Source organism: Phycodurus eques, chromosome 5 (assembly GCF_024500275.1).
Source record: "Phycodurus eques isolate BA_2022a chromosome 5, UOR_Pequ_1.1, whole genome shotgun sequence".
NCBI classification, from domain to species: Eukaryota; Metazoa; Chordata; class Actinopteri; order Syngnathiformes; family Syngnathidae; genus Phycodurus; species Phycodurus eques.
This window is the reverse complement of record NC_084529.1, coordinates 23,389,906-23,417,030: the sequence shown is the minus strand read 5'-3', so window position 1 is coordinate 23,417,030 and position 27,125 is coordinate 23,389,906. Positions and strand designations below refer to the sequence as shown.

The 27,125-nt window shown below is 40.7% G+C and overlaps 1 protein-coding gene across 10 annotated transcripts in view; it reads left to right on the top strand.

The window, feature by feature from the left end:
* The window catches only part of cnot1 (CCR4-NOT transcription complex, subunit 1), a 56,571-nt gene that overhangs the window by 7,784 nt on the left and 21,662 nt on the right, over positions 1 to 27,125 (top strand). For 2 of the 10 annotated variants that reach the window (XM_061678179.1, XM_061678180.1), the window contains exons 4-29: positions 2,486 to 2,584; positions 2,712 to 2,780; positions 2,890 to 2,944; positions 3,031 to 3,234; positions 6,458 to 6,626; positions 7,895 to 8,021; positions 8,094 to 8,204; positions 8,451 to 8,621; positions 8,762 to 8,889; positions 9,880 to 10,120; positions 12,259 to 12,378; positions 12,720 to 12,842; positions 12,922 to 13,073; positions 16,075 to 16,225; positions 16,768 to 16,981; positions 17,116 to 17,256; positions 24,106 to 24,230; positions 24,350 to 24,636; positions 24,723 to 24,801; positions 24,925 to 25,179; positions 25,966 to 26,106; positions 26,180 to 26,359; positions 26,437 to 26,553; positions 26,676 to 26,786; positions 26,860 to 26,937; positions 27,066 to 27,125. The exon at positions 27,066 to 27,125 is cut by the window's right edge and continues 118 nt beyond it. In XM_061678179.1, the coding sequence (XP_061534163.1) occupies positions 2,486 to 2,584; positions 2,712 to 2,780; positions 2,890 to 2,944; positions 3,031 to 3,234; positions 6,458 to 6,626; positions 7,895 to 8,021; positions 8,094 to 8,204; positions 8,451 to 8,621; positions 8,762 to 8,889; positions 9,880 to 10,120; positions 12,259 to 12,378; positions 12,720 to 12,842; positions 12,922 to 13,073; positions 16,075 to 16,225; positions 16,768 to 16,981; positions 17,116 to 17,256; positions 24,106 to 24,230; positions 24,350 to 24,636; positions 24,723 to 24,801; positions 24,925 to 25,179; positions 25,966 to 26,106; positions 26,180 to 26,359; positions 26,437 to 26,553; positions 26,676 to 26,786; positions 26,860 to 26,937; positions 27,066 to 27,125 (3,708 nt within the window). The remainder of the gene's footprint in view (positions 1 to 2,485; positions 2,585 to 2,711; positions 2,781 to 2,889; positions 2,945 to 3,030; positions 3,235 to 6,457; positions 6,627 to 7,894; positions 8,022 to 8,093; positions 8,205 to 8,450; positions 8,622 to 8,761; positions 8,890 to 9,879; positions 10,121 to 12,258; positions 12,379 to 12,719; positions 12,843 to 12,921; positions 13,074 to 16,074; positions 16,226 to 16,767; positions 16,982 to 17,115; positions 17,257 to 24,105; positions 24,231 to 24,349; positions 24,637 to 24,722; positions 24,802 to 24,924; positions 25,180 to 25,965; positions 26,107 to 26,179; positions 26,360 to 26,436; positions 26,554 to 26,675; positions 26,787 to 26,859; positions 26,938 to 27,065) is intronic. The other 8 variants (XM_061678187.1, XM_061678181.1, XM_061678186.1 and 5 more) reach the window with 8 other exon arrangements.

Below are 27,125 nucleotides of genomic sequence, written 5' to 3'. Positions count from 1 at the left end.
ATTTGGGGACTATAATCATAAAAATATGCACGTCACCTTGGCCTCGTTGTTGATGACATAATGTCACAGCCGAACACGGCACCTGCCAACAGCGGGACGATAAGAGGAAGCACGTGTAGTTAGACAGTCTGCACTGCCACATTCACTAGTATCAAGTTAACCACAAAGGCATGTTGTCTCTGGTGAAAGTTTACAAAACCATCAGTTGTAAAATGCGCACTGCAGAGTTGGGTGGTGGTGTTGATGTTCAGCTCGCCATCTGCGTGTCTTCAGAGTGTCAATCCATCGCTTTTTTAATTTCATTTTTTTGTGATCTTAAATAATGTCACGGAGCTAGCTGCATGCTGGAGTGGTAACTAGTCCTTGTTATGGAAGCTAACCACAGCTAACTGACAACTAAGCAGCATACCCAAACAAAATTATCACTTTGTCCTTATATAATGGGGGAGGGAACTCGCACTAGAAAGTATATGCCCCAGCGCCGTGATGTCATGGGCCTGTGTTTTAGCCCGGCCCACAAAGTCTCAGGAAAATTAAAACGGTGAAAAAGATGCTTAAGTTATATCGCAACAATTCAGCACTCTATTATGTCTTTGCATAGGTTTTCAGCACTTCAAACATATTTAATGTTTAGAAACAAAATACGGATTTCTGCTTAGTTCCACTTTAAAGAGTAACAACGGTAATAAAAACCTGCAATATAGCGGGACTGTGAAGTAAGAACCACGATGTAGCGGAGGATTAGTGTATCTGTATTCTGTGATTATAAGTTGTAGGGACTCATTGGTCAAGGGCTGGGACTCATTATTTCAATGACTCTCATAGTCTCATGTAAAATGATGTATGGGAGTCCACTAAATCAGTCAATGAAGCCAAGCATGTACAACCCCAATTCCAGTGAAGTTGGGAAGTTGTGTTGAACAACAATTATTTGCAAATTATGTTCAACCTATATTTAATTGAATACCCTACAAAGACAAGATATTTAATGTTCAAACTGATAAACTTGATTGTTTTTAGCAAATCATTAACTTAGAATTTTATGGCTGCAACACGTTCCAAAAAAGCTGGGACAGGTGGCATAAAAGACTGAGAAAGTTGAGGAATGCTCATCAAACACCTGTTTGGAACATCCCACAGTTGAACAGGCTAATTGGGAACAAGTGGGTGCCATGATTGGGTATAAAAGGAGCTTCCCTGAATTGCTCAAGCAAAGATGGGGCGAGGTTCACCTCTTTGTGAACAAGTGCGTGAGAAAATAGTCTGACAGTTTAAAGACAATGTTCCTCAACGTACAATTGCAAGGAATTTAGGGATTTCATCATCTACGGTCCATAATATCATCAAAAGGTTCAGAGAATCTGGAGAAATCACTGCATGTAAGCGGCAAGGCCGAAAACCAACATTGAATGCCCGTGACCTTCGATCCCTCAGGCGGCACTGCATCAAAAACAGACAATGTTTTTGCAGCCATAAAATTTTAAGTTAATGATTATTTGATTAACAACAATCAAGTTTATCAGTTTGAACATTAAATATTTTCTTATTAGTGTATTCAATTAATTATAGGTTGAACATGATTTGCAAATCATTGTGTTCTGTTTTTATTTAACACAACGTCCCAACTTCATTGGAATTGGGGATGTACAATTCCATATGGCTTAAGTTTTTCATATGAACGCAGATTCAAATAGTGTTGGAGCCCCTGATGTTGGACAGTACCCGCCTGAGACGTGTTCCCCAGGATTCCACTCCCTCAGGATCTGAAATTTTGACAATCATTCTCAGTTTTTTCTGTAAAAATTCTAAAATACAAATTCACTTCATACTCACCTACTCTTAAAAATTGTTTTCATGTTGTAATATTACTACTTTAATCTAAAAATATATTTGTTTTCCCCTCCAATATGAACTTTATCCCATAAAATTCTGACTTTATTTTCCTAGGTCCTTTATATTGCTCATACTTAACTACTCTTAAAAATGATTTGTCTTGTAATATTACTACTTTAAATATGTTTTCCCCTCACATATATAAGCTTTATCCCATAAGATTCTGACTTTATTTTCCTCGGTCCTTTACATTGGTCATACTTAACTACGCTTAAAAAAAATTTGATTTTTTAGTTGCGTAATATGACTACATTAATCTAAAAAAAAACAAAAAAAAACTATTTTTTTCCCCCTCAAATATATAAAAGCTTTATCTCATAAGATTCTGACTTTATTTTACTAATCAATTTTCAGTGTGACCCTAAAACTTAATCGTACAATATTGAGTGACATTTACTGAGTGTAAAATAGTTGCCTTAGGAATAATGACAGCGCACTAAATTCATTCTTTCGAGCACTACAAACATATTGTGGCCATGGGACGTGTGCATACTAGTTTACTGTCACATTGATTCCTGAGATTTTTTTCCCTTAATATGCCTTTGTTTTATTTGCTGTCTCCTCCCCGACATGTGTTCCCAACTTGCCCAAGACACAGTTTCTGATCCAGGAGTGTGTGTCGCTCATATCAAAGCCCAACTTTATTTCGACTTTGTGCTACGCCATTGACAGTCCCCTGCACTACCAAAAGGTATGAAGCAGTTTTTGTCCTACTACTTAGTATTACAAGTACAAAGCAAAGAAGTGTTTACACAGCAATTCTACTTTATGCTGAGTAGTAAGTAACAATTTGACATAGATCTTGCTTTAAATTTCAGAGTTTGAAACCATCTGTCCATTTATTCACTCAACTAAGTAAAGTTCTTAAGCTCAGCAAGGTCCAAGAGGTAAGACACTCGCGCCTACGGTTGCCTTTAGGACACAAAATAACACATCAAAAATATACATTGCAAAATAGGCGCACATGAAAGTTCCTCTTGATCATTTTCGTTGTAGGTGATATTTGGGCTCGCGCTACTCAACTCCTGCAGCGCAGATCTTCGGTCATTTGGTAAGTAGTCCTATTAAGTCGAGCTTGATTAAAGAGCACTTAATAAAAAATATTTTTTTTTTTTTTTTTTTTTTTTACTTGCTCAGCTGCACAGTTCATTAAGCAGAAGCTTCCCGACCTCCTGCGGTCATACATTGACGCAGATCTCGGCGGAAACCAAGAAGGTGGTTTCCAAGACATCGCTATAGAGGTCTTACACCTACTACTATCCCATTTACTGTTTGGCCAGAAGGGAGCCAGTGGTGTCGGACAGGAGCAGATTGACGCATTCTTGAAGACACTGTGCCGAGGTAAGTTGAATCCTGGCAATCTGGGCAAGATCCTCGAAGGTCTGATGTCAACTATTATACATGGATCACTTTAAATTTTGATTGCAAATTTGTCAGTGGAGGGCCGTGCATTTGTTACCCGGGCCTTCAGTTGGGGATTTACCTGACTTAATCCACCTCTCAATGCCACGATTTTATCATCCCAATTATTAAAAAAAAAAAAAAAAAAAAAAAAAAACATCAATAGCTTACGATTTAAACAAAAAAAACAACAACAAAAAAACATTAAGCACCATGCATCAAGTCCACTACAAAAGTATTGGAACTGCAAGCTCAATTCCTTTGTTTTTGTTGTATACTGAAGACATTTTGAAGGGACTGGAAATAAAATTCTGGATCTTTCAGTTGAGTAGTATTAAAGTGCCAGGTTGGAGAAGGTATTATGTTTGAGGCAGAGAGAAATATGAGCATGATCGCTGATTATTATTGATGTATTTTGGAAGTACTGTTTTGAGCAGATGAGTTATTTTTAAGGAAGTAGCTCTAGAGAAGGAGCGGTGTACTGAAGAAAGTGTTCCTTTTTTGTACGATTACTATTTTTTTTCTTCCCCCTCCACTCCAAAATTGTGCATATATTCATCTAATATTCGGGAAGATTGATTGTAATTTGAGCGGTCTGTGGTTGGATTAAGTGCTATATTAAAGTCTCCACCTATAATTGTTGAATTAGCTGACAAATTGGTCAGATGTGGAAAAATGTGTGTGAATAAAAGATGGATAATCAATATTAGGGGCGTATACATTAACAGATGTGTGTAAGAGTTGTTAAAAATAGTTGTATGAACAATTACGCATCGACCTTCTGGGTCAATTATTGTGCTGTTTAGTATATAAAGTAGTCTATTATTGATTAGTATTGACACACCTGTCTTTTATAGCTAGCTGAAAAAGTGAAATTTAAATCGGAATGGTAACGAAACGCATTCTCGTTTTTATATAGTTTACGAAAAGGTTTTTCAATGTTTTAGTTATTTTGTTTTTTCATTCATTGTTCGTTATATTGCAGCCATTTGCTAAAATCATTATTTCTTTCCTCATTAATGTACACACAGCATCCCATATTGACAGAAAAAACAATTGTTAAAATTTTTGCAGATTTTATTAAAGAAAAACTGAAATATCACACAGCCATAAGTATTCAGACCCTTTGCTGTGACACTCATATATTTAACTCTGGTGCTGTCAATTTCTTCTGATCATCCTTGAGATGGTTCTACACTTTCATTGGAGTCCAGCTGTTTGATTATACTGATTGGACTTGATGAGGAAAGCCACACACCTGCTATATAAGACCATACCGTTCACAGTCCAAGTCAGAGCAAATGAGAATCATGAGGTCAAAGGAACTGCCTGAAGAGCTCAGAGACAGAATTGTGGCAAAGAACAGATCTGGCCAAGGTTACAAAAAAATGTATGCTGCACTTAAGGTTCCTAAGAGCACAGTGGCCTTCATAATCCTTAAATGGAAGACGTTTGGGACAGCCAGAACCCTTCTTAGAGCTGGCCGTCCGGCCAAGCTGAGCAATCGGGGGAGAAGAGCCTTGGTGAGATAGGTAAAGAAGAACCCAAGGATCACTGTGGCTGAGCTCCAGAGATGCAGTAAAGAGATGGGAGAAAGTTCTAGAAAGTCAACCATCACTGCAGCCCACCACCAGTCGGGCTTTATGGCAGAGTGGCCCGACGGAAGCCTGTCCTCAGTGCAAGTTTGCTAAAAAAAAAAAACAACTGAAGGACTCCAAGATGGTGAGAAATAAGATTCTCTGGTCTGATGAGACCAAGATAGAACTTTTTGGCCTTAACTCTAAGCGGTATGTGTGGGGAAAACCACGCACTGCTCATCACCTGTCCCAACAGTGAAGTATGGTGGTAGCATCATCATGCTGTGGTGGTGTTTTTCAGCTGCAGGGACAGGGAGACTGCTTTCAATCGAAGAAAAGATTGTGGCCAAGTACAGGGATATCCTGAATGAAAACCCTCTCCAGAGTGCTCAGGTCTTAGACTGGGCCGACGGTTCACCTTCCAACAAGACAATGACCCTAAGCACACGGCTAAAATAATGGAGGAGGGGCTTCAGAACAACTCCGTGTCTGTTCTTGAATGGGCTAGCCAGAGCCCTGACTTAAACTCAATTGAGCATCTCTGCACAGACCTGAAAATGGGTGTCTACCAATGTTCACCATCCAACCTGACAGAATTGGAGAGGATCTGCATGGAGGAATGGTGTGATACACTTGTTGCACCATTCCCAAAAAGACTCATGGCTGTATTAGCTCAAAAGGGTGCACCATTCCCAAAAAGACTCATGGCTGTATTAGCTCAAAAGGGGGCTTCTGCTGAAGACTGACCAAAGGGTCCGACTACTTATGGCTGTGTGATATTTCAGCCATCCACCCATCGATCTTCTGTACCGCTTTATACGCAACAAAACAATGCTATTTTGCTTCATCAAAAACACAAACACAAAAATGGTGGGGGGATTTTGGAGGCTAGAACAGATTAATGGCATTTCAATTTATTTCATCCATCCATCCATCCATTTTCTGAGCCGCTTCTCCACACAAGGGTCGCTGGCATGCTGGAGCCTATCCCAGCTAACTTCGGGCGAGAGGCGGGGTACACCCTGAACTGGTCGCCAGCTAATTGCAGGGCACATATAAACAAACAACCAGTCACGTGCAAATTCACACCTCAGGGCAATTTAGTGTCCTCAATCAACCTACCATGCATATTTTTGGGATGTGGGAGGAAACCGGAGTGCCCGGAGAAAACCCACGCAGGCTCGGGGAGAACATGCAAACTCCACGCAGGTGGGGCTGGGATTTGTACCAGGGTCCTCAGAACTGTGAGGCTGATGTGCTAACAAGTCGGTCACTGTGCCACCTGTGGATGTTGCAGTGTTTCGTTTTTAATAAATCTGCATAAATTTCAACAATTCCGTTTTTTTTTCCTGTCAATATGGGGTGCTGTGTGTATATGAATGAACTTAAATGATTTTAGTAAATGGCTGCAATATAACAAAGAGTGAAAAAACATTATTTTGAGGGAAAAAAATGAGAAATGCTACAAAATGAAGGGACTAGACTGGGAATACATTAATAAAAGGCCAGCAGAGATGGCCTTGCTGTCGCTGTAGGCTCATTACTGGGAATGGTACAATTGAGTGTCACCTGTGTTTACGTTTCAGATTTCCCGCAGGAGCGCTGCCCTGTGGTGCTCGCACCACTGTTATACCCTGAAAAACGGGACATTCTCATGGACAGGATCCTGCCTGACTCGGGGGAGTTAGCCAAGACCATAATGGAGAGTTCTCTTGCGGAGTTCATGCAGGAAGTAGGCTACGGCTTCTGTGCCAGGTATGTTTTGGTTTCTGCTTAAGTTGATATACAAGTTGAGTGCGCCCCTTCGTTGGCAGAACTTGCCACATTTTCACGGCCATAAGTTGCACCGTATTAAAAGGCGCAGTCTCAGTTTCGGGGTCTATTTCTGTATTTAACACACAAGGCGCACCGTATTATTGGGCGCAGGCATGATAAAACATACACTCGCTTAAAACATACGGTAGCATGCATGCACGCTAAAACAATGTTTTTAAAAAGGCAGTGGCCGCAAAATTGAGTTCGGTTGTACTTTATTGAAGTATTTAACAATGTACTCACATTATTTTTTTTATCAGTCATCATCCACAAATCCATCAAAGTCCTCATCTTCTGTATCCGAAATAAACAGCTGGGCAAGTTCTCCGTCGAACAAGCCAGGTTCCCTCTCGCCATTGTCTGAGTCAGTCTCGTTGCCGTGCGGCTCCCCAGAATGCTCGAACAACAGTGCAAGCAGACACGTTAGCCCAAACATCCATGATCCATTCACAAATTGTGGTGTAACTCGCCCGGCGCTGCCTCCTAGTCTTAATAAAGCTGTGTTCGCCATCTGTCATCCATGGCTCCCACGCCGCCCACAACTTCCCTTTGCACGCCCCGGAATGATGACAAGCTCTGAGTTATTGCACTCAGCCCAATGGTGACTGTAGAGACGCTTCTCCCGGCTGTTCTTTGCTCATTAATCCATTGCTCAAGTTGGTCTTCCTACTCGGGCCACCTCGCTTTGTTTCCGCGGAAACTCTGCTTCGTCTTCTTGACTTGGCAAAGCTCGTTTTCCTGCTTCCTCCACTTGCGAACCATGGATTCGTTGATCTTGAGTTCTCCCGCGGGTGCTCGATTCCCATGTTCCTCCGCGTAACTAATAGCTTGCAGTTTAAACTGTGCTTCGTAAGCGTGTCTCTTCGTAGGTGCCGTTTTCGGGGGTCCTTCACCAAACCGATGCACATACCGGAACTATATACCTACTGCGGTCGTGTCTTTAGCATCCTCTGTCACGCGCACCCTTCCCCCTTTACTTCCGCATGCTGTCCTCAGTCACATCCGCTTTCCTCTATATTAGCAGAGTGTCGGCAGGAAATGCTCCCAGTCAGTCAAGCGGAGCGCTCATTAAAGTCACATTATTTACAGATTTTGGAACTCGGTGTACACACAAGGTGCGCCGCATTATAAGGTGACCTGTCCATTTTGGAGAAAATTTAAGACTTATGGTCGTGAAAATACGGTACATATTTGTCCTTTCTCCTCAGTGTGGACGAGTGCAGAAACATCATCCACCAGTATGGGGTGAGGGAGGTGACAGCCAGCCAGGTAGCCAGGGTCCTGGGCATGATGGCTCGTACACACTCTGGCCTAACTGATGGTATCCCCCTACAGGTGAGTTAATTGGTCTATGGAATTTGACTTAGTTTCTATACATTCTACCTTGTGCTTTTTATCCCCTCTTAGTCCATCTCTGCTCCTGGAAGTGGCATCTGGAGTGATGGAAAGGATAAGAACGACGGCTCACAGGCACACACGTGGAATGTTGAGGTGCTTATTGACGTAGTTAAAGAAGTGGTAAGTCAACACGCTCATACTTCATGCTTGAAATAGAGGTTCTTCTCAATAAATTAGAAACTGTTGTGAAAGTTAAATTCAGTAGTTGAATTCAAAAAGTGAAACTCTTGTATAGAACTAACTCTGGTGCTGTAGCCACCTTTTGAAAATATGTGGTACAATGCCAACAGTTGTTTTTTATTTTTTTGTATGTTTCAAATGCTTCACTTGCAGCCACCACTCACTTTTACCATGTTGATACCCTAGAATCCAAACTTGAACTTCAAAGAGGTGACGTACGAACTGGATCACGCAGGATTCCTCATCCGGGACAGTAAGGGCCTCCATATAGTGGTGTACGGCATTCAGCGGGGTTTGGGCATGGAGGTTTTTCCAGTTGATCTCGTATATCGGCCATGGAAACACGCAGAAGGACAGGTAACATTTCAGCAAGTTCTCCATTAGCTTGTCTGGTTTTACGTAAGTTCACCACAATAGGGTAAACTTATTGCAGACTTAATTTCTCCATTTGTTAAATGGTTGAATACCAATCTTTAAACACCTACTTTGTCTTCCAGTTATCATTCATTCAACACTCTCTAATGAGCCCCGAAGTGTTCTGCTTTGCCGACTACCCTTGCCACACAGTGGCAATCGACATTCTTAAAGCGCCACCGGAGGATGACAACAGGGAGATTGCAACATGGTAAAGAACTGTTCCATTTCAAGAGCTGTATTATTTGGTTTACCAATATACCGTATTTTCCGGACTATAGAGCGCATCGGATCGGAATACAAGCCGCGGCCACTAAAGCTGTAGAAAATGTCTTTTTGTACATATATTAGCCGCACCAGACTATATGCCGTGGATATATACGTTGTGAAATTAGATATTTCCACAAAGATTTTGTTTATTTACATACCTTAATTGTTTCCAAACAGTGCCTGTAACACGGCAGGAAAACGACTCAAACATAACAGAAAAGTCATTGTTTTTATTCATCCTCTTCCTGTTCACTGAAACAACTGAATTCGTCGTCTTCAGTGTCTGAGTTGAAGAGCCTTAGAATATCTCCGTCACACATCACTTCAGTCTCTCTGTCGGTGTCGCTGTCAGTCATTTTCATCTCGAGACACAGTTACTGCTGAAGTTGTGCTGTTCTCCTCACGTAGCAGTCCAGCCTTTCAAAATCCGTTGATCGTAGATTCTTTCACACTGCTCCACGCTTTTAAAATCCACCGGCAGACCTCGGAAAATGATGATCTTCGCCTGCGGCCAGTTTTTGTTAACGATTTCTCGCCGCTGGTCATCCAAGCCTCCCACTCACCTCAGAGTGGTGCTTTAAAAGCACTATAGACAGCTCATTGGCTTTCAACTTAAAAGCTGCATCATATGCTTTTCTTCTTGTACTTTCCATAATGAGGGTCTGAAAAATAAACTATTTTGCGTTGAGTGCGCCAAAAACTAGCGTTGTCGTCTTCTACACGCTGGAGGTATCTGCGCATGCCCAAACCCTAGTGCATTATTGGAAATGGTCATGTTTTAAGCATTTATATATTATCTATAGTTTAGTTGCATAGGCCGCAGAGTTCAGAGCGCGGGAAAAATGTAGCAGCTTATAGTCCGGAAAATACGGTAATTGAAAGCACAAACCTATTGCACCCCACGTGTTTGAAACTTCTGAACTCATAACAGGAAAAGTCTGGATTTGGTGGAAAGCCTCCTTAGGCTATCAGAGGTTGGCCAGTACGAGCAGGTGAAGCAACTCTTCAGCTTCCCCATCAAGCACTGCCCGGATATGCTTGTTCTGGCATTGCTGCAGATCTCGACCTCCTGGCACACACTGCGCCATGAGCTCATCTCTACCCTAATGCCCACCTTTCTGGGAAACCACCCGAACTCAGCTATCATCCTGCACTATGCCTGGCATGGACAGGTTGGTTTAATGTATCTTGCTAAAAAAGAAAAAAATCTATCAGATGATGCTTTTTCCTGAATATACAGTCCGCAGGGACTGTAGAAATGTTTTGTCCGTTTTGGCTCATCTGTAATACAGTGAATCTCCATTTACCGTGGGTAATTTGTTCCAACCCCACCCGCGTTAGGCTAAAATTTGTAGAGATACCATATATAAAACATTTTAAAAGGTTTTCGACCTCCCACACACTTTAAACTTCAACTGAAACACACTTTCTCAAACATACTTTATTCAATAGCTCCTGTTCTCACTCGCACATTTCTCCAAATACGAGGCAGTGTGTTCGTCTCAATGTTTAATTCGGTGTTCAAGTTTACTATAAAACTGACAAAATGAACAATTAAACATTTTAAACCCCAAAATGTTTAACCCAACTATATAATTGTGTCACGAGAGTTTGGTATCTTAATGCTAAAATAATCCGTAATGCCATCAATAGGCTAGTGGAAATTGGCATAGATGTTGCAGTAATTATGACTTTTCGAACAACTACAACTTGAACACATGGAGCAGCAACACATACAAACTGAGAGGAGATGAATACTCAGACATATTCTCTTTGCGCTGCTCAAATATTAAAATGGGACACATACTGTATTGCACATAAGGGGTCCGCACAACTGTGTACTACACTGAAGGCGAGTAATGCTTAAATTCGACTTGACTGAATACTAGGGTTGGGCATCGAGAACAGATTGGAACCGGGACTAACATTCCGGTTCTCCCGGAATCGATCAAAATAAAACCTTTCGTTCCCAGTTTCGATTCCTACTGTCCGCCAACTCCAAAGCAGAAAGTGGCAAAAACCAAAGAAGCAGTAGCGCAAACCAGCGAAGAACGCGCACGAAGATGTGCTTGTGCCCAACAGCAGCAGCGAACAAAAGTGTTGACTATGTTAAAAGTAATGACCAGTCATGTCAGTGCAACACTTGGATTAAGTTCGTTTTGTGCGAAGGAGGCTTTCACAATGTGTAGAATTCTGATGTGCTCCGAGCCTCAGCCTACACTGTGCTGAACTTCAGTCAAGTCAGTTGGGTGAGTGAAACAATAAAGTAAGTCTATGCCAACATTGAGGCAGCTAACAAGTTAAAACGGTGGGTTGCACTCTTGCACTGATAGTTTTTAGCGTTTATTTTAGTCTTCAAACCAACGTAAGAGCTGATCACAGACAGAAAAATAAAATATAAATGACCATACTGGAAAGAAAGTAGAAACAGTCGGATTACAAGCTTAACTTTGAGCAAAACTTCACCAAAGGTCCAACTAGCAACTTTTCATCACAATGAACTGGGACAAAATTTACAAAAACGTTGTATCACAAACACCAACCTTGTCTCATTGGTGGGTAGGTAAAGGAATCGTTTTACAGGGCATTTGGTTCCGTCCATTACTCAACTCGTTTTAAATTTGTTTTACCGGTGTCGTGTAAAGTTATTTTTCGTGCCAAAATGCTGAGTTCCGTTGCATACCCGTCCAAATAAAAGGCTACATGCTTAAAACCGGAATTCAAGTTAAAACTTGCACATATAAACATTTGACATGATAAAACAGTCACAAATAACTTTTTTAACAATGCTATATTTAACTTTTAGCTGAAACAAATAATTGTCCCTCGTGAGGATAAGCGGAACGGAAGATGAATAAATGGGTTAATTCCACACTCATTGCCTTTTAGTTCATAGGTTTGACATTGATACTGGTTACACATTGCCTTTTAGTTCATAGGTTTGACATACTGGTTCTAAAGAAAGTCGAGTCAAATGTTCATTTTAGTTTATGCTGTAGGCTGCTAAGGAAATGGATTTTCATAATTTGGACACCCTTTATTTAAACCATGCAAACCTTTTTTGACCCAGCCCCCTAAAATAATCTGAATCGATTGGAACCAGAATCTGGACTGGAATGGCTCAAATTCAAACAATGCCCAACCCTACTAAATACAGTAAAACCCCATAATCAAGCACCTAAAAAGCAGTGACAGCGTTGGGCCAAGCGATGAACCGCGGTATAGCGGGGGTTCACTGTACTATTAAATTTGAATATTTATACCTTGGCCTTGGTTGTGAACAAATAAAACCCGCTGGCTATTGTTCCAGGGACAGTCTCCTTCCATCCGTCAGTTAATTATGCATTCAATGGCTGAGTGGTATATGAGAGGTGAGCAGTATGACCAAGCCAAGTTGTCTCGTATCCTGGATGTGGCCCAAGACTTGAAGGTTTGTCAAAGCACACCAAAAACATGGAAACAGACTATTGCACAGCAGCGTTGATGCTTTGAATTTTAAGTATAAATATGTAAACCAATAGGGCAGTTAAATTTTTAAACATTTAAATTACTAGACATACATAAATATATGCATTCATCATAATGAGCATCTGCATGACCACTTACCCAAGTGTAAGCATGTACATATGTATTTAAACAGCTATATCTACATGCATACACATTAAACCCACATAATCACAACCACCCTAATAGGAGGCAGTAGGGCCGTTATGTTGGTGATTGGTTTGTTATGTTTACCCATAAGCCAATATGATTTTGTTTGTTCTTCAGTCTCTCTCGATGCTGCTGAATGGTACTCCATTTGCCTTTGTTATTGACCTTGCTGCACTTGCCTCTCGCCGTGAATACCTCAAACTTGATAAATGGTTGACTGACAAAATTAGAGAGCACGGGGTATGTCTCAATGTTAATGTTTTAAGCACACCCTCTATGTAACCTGTGTGAAAGTAATTTTGTGTTTTGTCTGGATCAGGAACCTTTTATCCAAGCTTGCGTCACATTCCTGAAGAGGCGATGCCCATCCATTATGGGGGGTCTGGCCCTAGACAAGGACCAGCCTAAAAGCTCTCAGTTGCCTCCAGAGACCTTAGCCACCATGCTGGCCTGTCTTCAGTCTTGCGCTGGGTGAGAGGCTCCTGTCTTTCAATGAAGTGTGTTGTTTTTAAGTATACAATGTCATTTTTTTAGTTTAACACAAAACTAGAAATATTTTTTTCTGAGGAGCAGGTTTGCTAATAATTGATTCATTAGAGGAGCAACTTTTGAATTTTGAGGGGCAATTTTTTGCAGGTCAATCGCACAGGGATCCGAAGCAAGGGTTTTATTAAATAATGAAAATCCAACAATATAATGGTGGAGTTGAATATAGGGCTGCAGCTAACAATATAACTGAGGAGTTGAATGTCGGGCTGCAGCTAAAGAATATTTTAGTTCTCGAGTATCCTACTGAAAATTCTATGGAACAATCAAGTACTTGGTTAAACTATATTTCTGCTTGGTTAAAGAGCAATTATGAATGCAAAAGAGAAAATACGATCTCAAAACAAAAACACGCAACACAGTGACAGGGACGATGGCGATAGGACATTAACTTTGCATTCCTAACAGCTCTGGCTGACGATATGAAAAAAATATCTAATCTAGTCTTATTACAAAAAAATCCATATTATGACAGTGTGTTCTTAGTGTTTTTAACTAAAGCATTCTGATAAGAATTTTTAGAACAAAGAACACATTCTCTCCCGTTTAGTGTCCCTAAACACGTAAACATGAATGGCAGCCGCACTGAATCGGTTGCCAAATACATTTGTCCCCTGTCATATAAAGGCTCGTATATAGTGTGTCAGACAGATAGTGTGTCAGACAGGTTTTGTCCTATCTGTTCCCGCTCCTTCAACCGAATAACTTTCTACTTCCCACGCATCAGTGACATAAGCGCGTTATCACATACGCTCCTGCATGCTTCCGTCGTCGCGACCGTCTCTGCGATAAAACAGGTTCGCAGTTTTGCCTTACAATGTTTTTTTGTAGCGCAAAATGCATATTTTAACTCAAACTGCGATGCGAGAACGCTTTATTCAAGCCTTTTTACGGTAAACTTCAACTGGAGTGTCAATAAACTGCTTAAAGCAAGCAAAGTTCATCTCTGAGGAACTGTTAGCTATCTGCTAATGTAAAATGATGATAAAACAAATACTTAGTGTTCAGAATGCTCTAATAGATGTACAGTAATACAGTATAACTGGGCATGAAAATAAATTTTTACTTAGTCTGGCAGGGCTGCTATTGTGCAGGTTAACCTGCTCAAACCACCCAAAATGTGGGCGTTCTCTGACAAATTTAGATCTACGCATGATTTTCCTGTGGAGCACTTTTCCTCTTCCACACTCCAGAGGCTGTTGGTAGTCTAGTGCCCCATGAAGGTCAAACGTCATACTGCACATTTTGATTAACTTCACTGCTCCGGCGGCCCATGACAAACCTCTCGCTAACTCATGACTCGTGCTGATGGTGCAGGTCACACCTGGCCCATATATGCTCACAAACTGCCCAACGGCTGTAATGTGTCCACACAACTTTACGCTGACAGCTGAATGTTAACATATTACCAGTATATCATATTAACTTTAAGAAAAAAAACTGCTGGTGGACCTTTTTCACCTGTGAGGAGAATTTCCACTGCAGACATGCTGCTTGTGGCTTGGGGTTTGTCTGAAAGTGTAGGGCTCCCACTATTACAACTAGTCATCCTAATGGTGCAATAATTAGTTAATTTTGAATTATTTCTCCCATAGACAGCTCTCTGGTCTTCATTTACTTTACAGCAAATGCAGTTTTCACAGGTGAAACCCAAAGCCAAAAACAAGTTTCTGTTTAAGCAATCAAAGGGCCGCACCTGTTCCAATACTTTCTAATTGGAAAAGTGGGCGGCTTCAAATAAAAGGTGCTCTGTCCTGAGTTGTTTAACACATCTAGATGCAAATACCATGAAATAAAATCTGGAATTCTGAACTTTTGTCTCCTATTAATCTTTTGATCTAAAACCCAAATGCCTTCAGTATACAACAAAAACAAAAGAATTGACCTTGCTGTTCCAATACTTTTGGAGATGACTGTAAATGTGTATAATAGGTACGGAAAGTATTCAGACCCGCTGCGATACCAAAACAAATGTATTGAAAATCACTCAAAAAATTTTTACTTTAAAGGACATTGTAAGTTGAAAAACAGTCACCTGTATCCAATATTACACACACCACACGTACAATTTACAATACAATTTAGGATCTGCAAGGAAGAATGGCAGAGGATCCCCAAATATAGGTGTGAAAAACTTGTTGCATCATTCCCAAAAAGACTTATAGCTGTGTTAGCTTTTACTAAATACTGAGCAAAGGGTCTGAATACTTATGGCTGTGTGATATTTCAGTTTTCTTTTTTTAATAAATCAGCAAACATTTCAACAATTCAGTTTTTTCTGTCAATGTGGGGTGCTGTGTGTACATTAATGAGAGAAAAATGGAACAAATTATTTTCGCAAATGGCTGCAATATAATTGAAAAATTTTAGTGGGTCTGAATCCTTTCCGTACTGTGTGTGTGTTTGTTTCTCAAACATATTGGATACATGACTGTTTTTCAACTTACAATTTCCTTTAAAGTAACAATTTTTGAGTGATTTTCAATGAATATTTATTTTTTGTATCGTAGCCACATCTGATGTTTGCAACAAAACAAACTGTATGAAAATCGCTTAAAATAAAAAAAAATATATATATTTGTAAGTTTTTTTAAATTAATTTTAGTGTATGTGTGCTCATGCCCCAAAGTCTCAATAGAAATGAATGACTGGACCATCGCGGCACTCCTAGTTCAAGATAGCGGGCACTCTACTCTTCTGCAGTCTTTTTGTTGTAAATCTGTTTGCAACACTGTACTGCACATTTTGCACAATTCTTGCAGAGGACACTCTTTGACCCGCTAACTTATTCCAGGTCGCCATTGCTACACCTGCGCCACAACACACACACCTCACTAATAATCATTAGTTTGCAGTCCTAGTATGTTTTTTAAATTTTTTTTATTGCAACATTCCTAACTGAAATGGTTTTTGATCGATCCCTCAGGAGTGTTTCGCAAGAGCTTTCCGAGACTATCCTGACCATGGTTGCAAACTGCAGCAATGTTATGAACAAAGCCCGGCAGCCACCACCTGGAGTCATGCCTAAAGGTCGGGCTCCGAGCACCAGCAGCCTGGATGCCATTTCCCCTGTTCAGGTATCTAGCTTTAATGACACATCCTTTACATATTCTTCAACAATCATATTCTTGATGCAAGAAATTGCTTTTATCACCTATACTTACCAGGTACATGTCATGCTCGGTTACTGTCGTACTTGCTGTTTTTCATGTTTTATGTGGCGTTGCTGCTTTTTAACCAAAATAAGATTATTTCAGTTGTTTTTTTTAGCATTAAAGTAAATACCTGCTGTTGCTTTTTACAATGCGTTTAAAAAGTTTTTAAATGTGATTACACTGTGGTATTTTTTTTCGGCTTGCATAAGAGAGATTTTTTTTATTAAATACAATCCGTTTTCTTGCGAATGTTTGTTTGCCTTTAAATAAATTTGTCTTTGAAAAGTCATATTGTTGTGAGGGGTGTTTTAAGGCTTAAACTTTATGAAAAGTTTCTTATGCGCTATCACACATTTACATCTATCTCAGGTGGGTCTGGAACTTACACAATGAATCAATGCACTATATTAGCTGACCCACTTCCTACCTCATCAATCTAACATCCTCTCTTTTGCTTCTGTTAGATGGACCCTCTTACAGGCATGGGCTCCTTGAACCTGGGTGGCACGGCCACCTCCCACACTCAGAGCATGCAGGGTTTCCCCACCTCCCTTAGTTCAGCGTTCAGTAATCCCCAATCGCCAGCAAAGGCATTTCCACCACTCTCAAACACCAATCCAAGCACACCATTTGGGGGTATTGGCAGCTTGTCCTCGCAGCTCCCTGGTATGGACTCTGGTACTGTGCTTTTTAAAAATGTTTTCCTTTAATATAAGCAATGGAAGTAATTTCCTCATTCTAAACATGGCTAGGTTGATACCTAAAAAGGCTGTAGTTTACAGCAGGTTGTGAAATAAAACCGTTTCTTCCAGGTCCCTTGGGCTCGGGCATCGGCACCGGTATTGGTTCTAGTCTTGGAATGCCAGCAGTAAGCACTGATCCATTTGGCACCAGGAAAATGAGCACACCAAGCCTGAACCCACCTACCTTCCAGCAGAGTAAGATGAAGGCCTGTAAGTGGCGGTGGTAGTGGTGTGACTGAGAGCCCCGCCCTGCGCTGCTCAACACTGTATTTCCTCTGCAATTGTCACATTATGGCTTCATTTGCAAACCTATATTTTAGAGGGACATTGTCTTCTTGACAAATATGGTGTACAAGACCAATTTCTTTTATCTTGGGCTTATCAGCCCTAGATGAAATGTCATTTAACCTTTCAAATATTTTGTAGAGGAAATACAGGCCAGTCTTCCATTCCTTGTCTGCTTAAGCTGACACCCCCACTTTAGTCGTATTACTGTTGAATTTGCAAGTATACAGTGACATCTCAATAAATTAGAATATTGTGGAGAAGTTCATTTGGTAGTTCAAAAAGTTGAATTTATATTCCTTAAATTCATAAAATGGATTTGAAAATTTAAAGCATTTTACAATTGTAGTAATTGATTTCAAAGTGCAACAAACTCATTTTCGTGTTTTGTTTCGAAATACATTAAATGTTTGAAGTGCTGAAAATGTGTAAAGACTTAAGAATCAGAATCATCTTTATTTGCCAAGTATGTCCAAAAACACAAGGAATTTGTCTCCGATAGTTGGAGCTCCTCTAGTATGACAACAAACAGTCAATTGACAGGGAACACTTTTGAGACATAGACATTGACAACAAAAAAAACAGTCACTGAGCTCTAAAGGGTTGCTAGTTATTTGGTAATGCCGGTACATTTTTATTATTTTTTTTTTTTTTGACAATTGTGCAAAAAGATGCAAAGTCCTCGAGCACTTGGAGCAGTTCGAATGACTAATATTGCAATAGTCCGGAGCACTGACCATTGTGCAAAGGGCGCCGAGACTTCAAGGAGAGTATGCGGTTTAAAGTGACGAGTAGTGCGATAATCTGGGACAATGTTGGTTGTGCAAATGTTGCAGATACTCTTCAATCAGTGTGCAAATGGAGCAGATGCTACTCTGGCATTAGTGGCTAGTATATGCAAATAGTGCAGCGTAGCGAGACAACTACAGTGAGTGCACGAGAAATTTATAATTGGCCCCACAGAAATGTGACAACGAACTCAAGTCAAAAAATTGCCAGTATGTTGTAAAGGAATTGTAGGTTAGGTGTTTAAGAAGTTGATCGCAAGAGTGAAGAAGCTGTTGGAATGTCTGCTAGTTCTAGTTTGCATTGATCGGTAGCGCCTACCTGAGGGAAGGAGCTGGAAGAGCTGGTGACCGGGATGCGGAGGGTCCGAAAGGATTTTGCATGCTCTTGTCTTAGTTCTGGCAGCGTGCAAGTCCTCAATGGTGGGTAGGGGGGTACCGACAATCCTTTCAGCAGTTTTGATTGTCCGTTGCAGTCGGAGTTTGTCCTTTTTTGTAGCAGCACCAAACCAGACTGTGATGGAAGAACACAGGACTGATTCGATGACCGCTGTGTAGAACTGCCTCAGCAGCTCCGGTGGCAGGCCGTGCTTTCTCAGAAGCCGCAGGAAGTACATCCTCTGCTGGACCTTTTTGAGGACGGAGTTGATGTTGGTCGCCCACTTCAGGTCCTGAGAGACTGTAATTCCCAGGAACTTGAAGGTCTCGACGGTTGACACAAGGCAGCTAGACAACGTGAGGGGCAGCTGTGGCGAAGGATGCCTCCTGAAGTCCGCGATCATCTCTACAGTCATGAGCGTTGCAGTTACAGCTGCAAGTTGTGTCGGCCGCACCACAGCTCCAGCCGGTCCGCTTCCTGTCGATATGCAGACTCGTCCCATTATACATTATAGTAATGAGTTGTTGAGATATGGCTTAACTTTTTTCACCTAACCTTTCCTTTTTTAAGAAGCTTAGAGCAGGGCTAAAAACAGGTCTGGGGTGTTTACCTCACTATGTAAACACCAAGCCCCCATATTCCATTCAGTGGAATTGCACTTCCTTGTTCATAAATAACTTCACCAAGTTCTACCAATATAGTGTGCAATTGGCCATAAAACTATACCCACAACAAAATACATCTTCCCTGAAGTCTGTGTTTTGTTATTTGGGCAACGTGTTTTGTCATCTGCCACACGTACGTTGTGTTGGGAGGTAGCGGTGAAACGGACTAAATCCGCATCCCATTGCCAGCGGTTAAAGAAGCCGCTGGATGTCCTGCACAACAGCGTTAGTGCTGTTAGTCTCACAGCCAACTTCCCCTTGCCGAGGAGGGAACATTTCATCCAGGGGGACCAGAGAGCGTCGTACGGCTTTGGGCGGTTATGAAACAACATTTGGCGGCCACAGAAACGGGTTGTCCGCTGAATTTCAAAAGACGGAAAATTGTCCTGGCGGAGCGGTTCATGCTCATTCTGTCTGCTCAGAGGCTGCCTCGCTGCAGCCTGTAAAAGCGTGTGATATCTCTCAGTTGCTAGAAAATAGCCATGAGAGAAGTACGTGTACATGAGAGAAGTACGTGTATTTGATTGACAGGAGAGGCGGGATTTTCAGAGCTCTCAGTGAGATGCCCACAGTGTCTGCAAGCTGAAAGAATGTCTGAATTCTTGACCATTTTGAAGTCTGATTTCACAAACTTAGCAATTTTTTAAATTCATTCAGTCAGGCTTTGCTAACAAGACTCTTCTGTGATGTTTAAAATTTACTATACATTTTTTTTTTTTGTCCCGTTGGGTTGAACTTAAAATAAATAAATAAATAAATAAAAAACTTTAATCTCACATTGGAATATGTTGAGAAAGTTAAACATTGTTAATTACCTGTATCGCAGTAATTCATGCAAAAGGAGCTCCAACCAAATATTAATGACTTCAGTTTATGTAACGCCTTTCAAGGAACCCAAGCCAAAGGTGCTATCAGGACACTAATGCAGTAGTCAAGACAGGTGGACGTGAAGGCATGGATAAGTCCTGTAGCAACTGGGTCGAAGAATGAAGGGTGCAGTCTGATGTTTTGGAAATGGAAGAAGGCAGACTTGGGGACTGATGTGTGGATAGAACGAGAGATTGGAGTCCATGATTACACCCAGGTTGTGTGCCTTCGGGATGGTGAAATTGTGGTCCCATATCTCCAGCCTTTCCGATTGGTGTCTTGGGGTGACAAACATGAGCTTGTTTTACTGCTGTCAGAGGTGGATAGTAACGCGCTACATTTACTCAGTTGTATTTACTCGAGTAACATTTTCCATTAACTGTACTTTAAATGCACCGTACTTTTTACTTTTACTTGAGTATTTATGTGAAGGATGGATATTTTTACTCCATAACAATGATCGACATCCCGTTCGCTACTTTTATTTATCCATTCCTGCGTGTGTGAGTCTATTTTTAGACTCCCGCATAGGGTGCCCGTAGTGCCAATCAGACATCACTAGGCTGTCACATGACCGAGCACGTAGCATTCGCGAGCCAATCAAAATGACTCTTTTGGGGGGGGAGAACAGTGTGTTTACTTTCCAGATTCTGAAAAACAGCTTTGTCATGCTGTTCTTAAATTGTGACTGCCCAAACTATTTCAGCCCACTTCTACCTTGAGAAAACAACCGTAAGTTGCACATGCTTCTACTGTTGTTTTGGCAGTGATATGGCAAAATTAGCCTTATATGGTGTTGCACACACGATCACTGTCTGGTCAGCAAACAGCTTCATAAAGTCATTTAAGTGAATAAAGCAAATGTTTCTGTAGGATACAGGTGGCCGAAGTTAGTTTCCTCCGCAGGGTATCTGGGCTCTCCCTTAGAGATGGGTGAGAAGCTCTGTCATCCAGGAGGGGCTCAGAGTAGAGCCGCTGCTCCTCCACATTGAGAGGAGCCAGATGAGGTGGCTGGGGCATCTGATTCGGACGCCTCCCAGGTGAGGTGTTCCGGGCACGTCCCACCAGGACACGCTGGAGAGACTTAGTCTCTCGGCTGGCCTGGGAACCCCTCGGGATCCCCCCAGAAGAGCTGGATGAAGTGGCTGGGGAGAGGGAAGTCTGGGCACCCGTGCTAAAGCTACAGCCCCCGCCACCCGACCTCTGATAACCGGTAGAAAATGGTTGGATGGATGTTTCTGTAGGGCCCATTGCATGTGTTGTTGTTTTTTTGGACAGTTTTAAATTTAAATGGTGGCAGATGTTGACTCCCATATATTATTAATTTTATTGATTGATTTAAAAAAATAATAATAATACATCTGAAGTATTCTTGGGTAGATTTTCATTGAGGACTTTCTTACTCAAGTAAATTTTTGGATGACTACTTTTTACTTGCCATATTATTCTAAAGTAACTACTCCTACTTGAGTACAATATTTGGATACTCTTCCCACCTGACTGCTGTATAGTTTGAGGAGATTGTATGTCATGGTTTTTATTTCATATAGGCTGTTGAGACTGAGGGGGGAGGTTGGCAGAAGGTTTTGTCCTTGTGTAAAGTTGTCATCGGTGTACGAGTAGAAAGAGTCCATGGCGAATTATTTCACTGAGTGAAATAGTGTATGCTTTTGCATATTAACAAACATACTCTCCAGAAAGCCAGCATTTGTCTGTTGTTTTCATTGTGAATGGATTAACGAATTTGACATGGTGATTCCACCCCATTAGCAATGAGCAAAATTATAAATTAAACAAATATTTCACTGTGTTGTGAATCTGTTTCACTTTTTGAATACTACTGCAATAAATAAACTTTACCACTAGATTCTAATTTAGCGGTTGTCAAATGTTTTACACCAAGTGCCACCTAAAAATATCTCTCTCAAAGTACCACCGTTATCACCAACATTAAAATACAGTAGTTGTTACGGGAAACGTGTGAACCTTTAAGAGATGAGGCAGGTCAAGCACTTTGACTGAAAATGACAATTTAAAAACTTCCATGCAAGGAGACATCCAGGTTGGCAGCTGGTGACAAGTGCCTAATTTTTTTTCTTAAGTGAAGTCATATACAAGGATGAACAGGCAGTTATTTCCTCCTGTGACGCAACTGGTGTCTATCTAACATCTTTTCTGTGTTTTGTGATACTGTGATATCAGAGAGTGAAGAGGGAATGAGGCAAGAGCAGGTGGCCTTTTTTTGTCTTCACACTAGGGCAGAGTTCATTTTATAATTAAGACTAGAATACTTTAAGTACAGAAAAATATTTTTCGAACAATGTTTATCAAAAACTGTTTTTTTCTTTATTATGGTAAGCCACTGTAACATGCACAGTTTGAACATAAGCGCTGTTTAATTATAGGAAAATAAAAAAACTAAAGTAACGAGACAAAATCTATTGAACATGAGTTAAATAAAAATTGCACCTTAAATGTTTGAAAATATTTCTAAAATATTTGATAATGTATAGACTTTACACCGATCTGATCGGTATCTGCTGATAATTAGCATTTTATGCTGATCGGTTTTGTCATAACTCCGATCCGGCTCCACAAAAGACATTTACGCCGCCTCTGCATTGTGTACAGTATATTTGAATCCAGCAGCTAGTTGCATTTTAGCCTTCTCGCGTGTCTTGGCGTATTACAAATATCTGACAAACAATAGTTTATTATAAAAAAAAAGAAAAAAAGAAAAGAAATGTCGTCAGTGTGGGACAGACAACACGTAATGCCTGGATCAGACTACAAGACAAATTTGGTATTTCACGATTGCACTACAAGACAAATTTGGTATTTCACGATTGCACTATGTCAGACTACTGCAATAAAATCTTGTATTCAGATACCACGGCATCCTCTCTTTTACGATCACAGGGCTTTATCTTGTCAACTCAAACGCGACCGGATACATTCGTTACCATGGCAACGACAACAACAGTGGATCGAGTCGTGTGTATTATAAGAACAAAATGGGGTTGGGGAACGTGTGGTGGTGGTCACCGGTGCTCAGGAGACGTTTCATTTAAAGCTTGCTTAAGGTATGTTCACGTACCTTTAATACGATTTGGCTCGCAAGCAGGCAACAAAACATTATGTAGACTAGCAAGCTAGTACTAGCAATAATGGTTGTACCGGCGTTATGTTGTATCATATCTAAAGTTTCTGTCATGTTGTAATGTTACTTTGACTTGACTGATTACAATACATGACCTACCTAGCAGTGGTTTTCAACCTTTATTCAGCGAAGGCACATATTTTACAATTGGAAAATCTCACTGCACACAACAAACAAAAATGTCATAAAGTAGGTGCACAGTAATTACTGCATGTACTTCCTGCCATCTAATAGAATAGCATTTATGTGTTCTGTCTTGTCACTGTCTGTCACTCTGCATCACTGGCCTAAATAGAGGAATAAAGATACATTTCTTGTAAATGAATAATTTTTTGAGCAGTTAAGTAAAATTTTATAATTTCCCACAGCACACCTACAGATTGCTCATGGCAGACTAATGTGCCATGGCACACTGGTTGGGAATCACTGGACTAGAGAATTAATACTTTTGAAGATACCCATATACAGTACACAAGTATATGCAGTAAATGAACAAGTCATTTAAATAGACTCATTGTTCCATCTTGTGATCAGATCGGTTATCGGTTCTTTAAACTCGCTGATGGGCCACAAAAACCCTGATCGTTTAAAGCTTAATAATGTATTGTGCTTAAAAGTTAAATACAACTGAACTGTACTTAACTGATGTACTGAAATTTTTTTTTTTTTTTTTTTAAATAAATAAAATAAAAATCAGCCACTGTAACATTTATTCGTTCGCATACCACTTGGAGCTGGTAGTCCACTAGTTCTACTCAAACCACACTTGAAGAATTGAAGTCCTAATTTATTGAAATGCATCTGTATACATGTGACTTTCCACACGAGAAAAAAATACTTGGCTGATGCTTTGCTTATATTAAGTCATTACTTTCCATTAAATCATCTCAAGTCTGCAAAATGTTTTTCTCCTACTAGCTGACCTTTCTCAGGTTTGGCCTGAGGCAAACCAGCACTTTAGCAAGGAGATAGATGATGAAGCCAACAGTTACTTCCAGCGCATCTACAACCACCCACCTCACCCGACTATGTCTGTGGACGAAGTAAGAAGCCAAATGCATTTATTAATTATTTATGTTGTATACATTCATTGAATTTAGAGCTGGCTGTTAAGGTGCAACTAATTTACCTGGACTGGTGCTCCAAAATTGTCCACCTTCAGGTTCTAGAAATGCTTCAGCGGTTCAAAGATTCCACCATCAAACGGGAGCGAGAAGTGTTCAATTGTATGCTTCGGAACTTGTTTGAGGAGTACCGCTTCTTCCCCCAATATCCGGACAAGGAGCTCCACATCACGGCCTGCCTGTTTGGTGGCATCATTGAGAAAGGTCTTGTCACCTACATGGCCCTCGGCCTGGCACTCCGATACGTGCTTGAAGCCTTAAGAAAACCATACGGATCTAAAATGTATTACTTTGGAATCGCTGCCCTAGACCGGTTCAAAAACAGGTATTCAAACTGGTTTGTTGATTTTGTTTATTCAACAGCTGTCAAGTTGTGTATGGCTAAAATTGGTAAATACTACATGCTTCTAGATTGAAGGACTACCCCCAGTATTGTCAACATCTTGCATCAATTGCACATTTTTTGCAATTTCCCCACCATTTACAAGAGGTAACCAGGTTTCCTTAATTTATCTCAAAATGTCTTTGAAGTCTACACAGCCTAGCATTGTCTGTGGGGAGAGGCTATTGACAGATAGATTAAATCCTACGCTCTGCATCTTCCAATATCCTGTGTGTGCAGTATATTGAGTATGGCCAACAGTCACGGGACCCCCCGGTGAAGATGCAAGGCTCCATCACCACCCCAGGCAGTCTGGCGCTGGCACAGGTTCAAGCCCAAGCCCAATCACAGCAACCCGGTGTCCCAAAAGCACCGCAACCAGGACAAACGAGCACCCTAGTCACAACCACTACGACCACTACCACGGCTGCTAAAACCACTACCATCACAAGGCCAACACCCAGCAGCTTCAAGAAGGATGTGCCTGTGAGTTTGACTTAATACCTATAGTAAAACCAAGTTTATTATGGGGTATTCATTCCAGACCCACCTGTGATGGGTGAAAATCCCTGATTTTGGAACCATATAAAAAAATTTTTGTATAGTTTCCCCCTCCCACATGGTTTACACGCTTAAACTCATGAAAATAACTTAAACCCCACTTTTAAAGTGACAAGAAACAGGAGACGATAGTATGACATCACTTTGAGAAAGTTAAAATACATGCATGTTTCTCCAAATAAGTGATTCAAGCTGTTTATTTATAAATCCCAGTTGAAGTTTACTGTAAAACTGACACATAAAGCAATTTTTTATTATTTTTCTTTTGCTGTTTTCTGTGATTGCATTTTTATTTTTGCTGTTTTATGTGCTTGTGTTTTTGCTTCGTTTCTATGATTGCAGAATTTTTATCTTGCAGCGACTTTCTTTTTTTAATCTGGTTGTGTTTTTCATTTTTCCTCCTTCGCACCATATGGCCATTTGCAGTGCATTTGCCTGTCGGCCATTGTAGAACTGTTTTGCACAGCATGTTGTGGCAGAACAAGGTACTACACTGAAGGCATGCGACCCTTAAAATTCGGACTTACCTATATACTGTGAAAATCAATTAAAAATTGCTTAAAAATCATCGATATAGCAGGGTTGCAAGTGAACTGCAATATAGCGGGTGTTTACTGTATATCTGTGTCAATATTGACACATTTGTGATTAGCACAACCTGTGTCTGAATTGTTGGTAAACTAAGCTTCACCTTGTTATTCCTCCTTGCAGCCCTCCATAAACACTACAAATATTGACACTCTACTGGTGGCTACTGACCAAACAGAAAGGATTGTAGAACCTCCAGAGAATGTTCAGGAGAAGATTGCGTTCATCTTCAATAACCTTTCTCAGTCAAACATGACACAAAAGGTAAATGAGGGATGAAAATATCAATTGTCATTGGCCCCAATAGAGGTTTTTCTAAGTCCTCTGCTTTAATTAGGTAGAGGAGTTGAAAGAGACCGTGAAGGAAGAGTTCATGCCATGGGTGTCTCAGTATCTGGTGATGAAGCGTGTCAGCATTGAGCCTAATTTTCACAGTCTTTACTCCAACTTTCTGGACACACTGAAGAATCCTGAGTTTGTCAAAATGGTCCTCACGGAGACGTACAGAAACATCAAGGTTGGATATTTATGAGAAATCTACTGGAAATACTGTTTGTTGCCTACTATCAAATCTGCCTCTTGTCCTCCAATTAGGTTTTGTTGACATCTGACAAGGCTGCTGCCAATTTCTCTGATCGCTCATTGCTGAAGAACCTGGGCCACTGGCTGGGCATGATTACACTGGCCAAAAACAAGCCTATTCTCTATACAGTAAGATGTTTAACATATTTAGTCCCTTGGTATCTCACTTGGGCTTTCACAGGTAAAAAAAAAAAAAATCATGGTTTGAGATGGCTCAATGTCTTCCCCCCCCACCCCATTCATTTTTCCAGGATCTGGAAATTAAGTCTCTGCTACTGGAAGCCTATGTGAAAGGCCAGCAGGAGCTCCTTTACGTAGTTCCCTTTGTGGCCAAAGTTTTGGAGTCCAGTCTGCGAAGCATTGTGAGCAATGTGGTTTGCGAGAGATCTCTGCGGCCCAACCACGCCACTTAATGGTTCAATTTGTCTTTTGTAGGTTTTCAGGCCCCAGAACCCTTGGACCATGGCCATCATGAATGTTCTCGCTGAGCTACATCAAGAACATGACCTCAAGGTAATATTACTGCTCTTAGAAGCATCAAAAACAGCTTAGCCCTTTTGATTGTTATTTATTAATAATTGAGTAGCTTTGCAGTTATATAAGAGCTATGCAGAAAGGATGAAATGTTTGTTCCATTGCAGCTTAACTTAAAATTTGAGATTGAAGTTCTTTGTAAGAACTTGTCTCTGGACATCAATGAC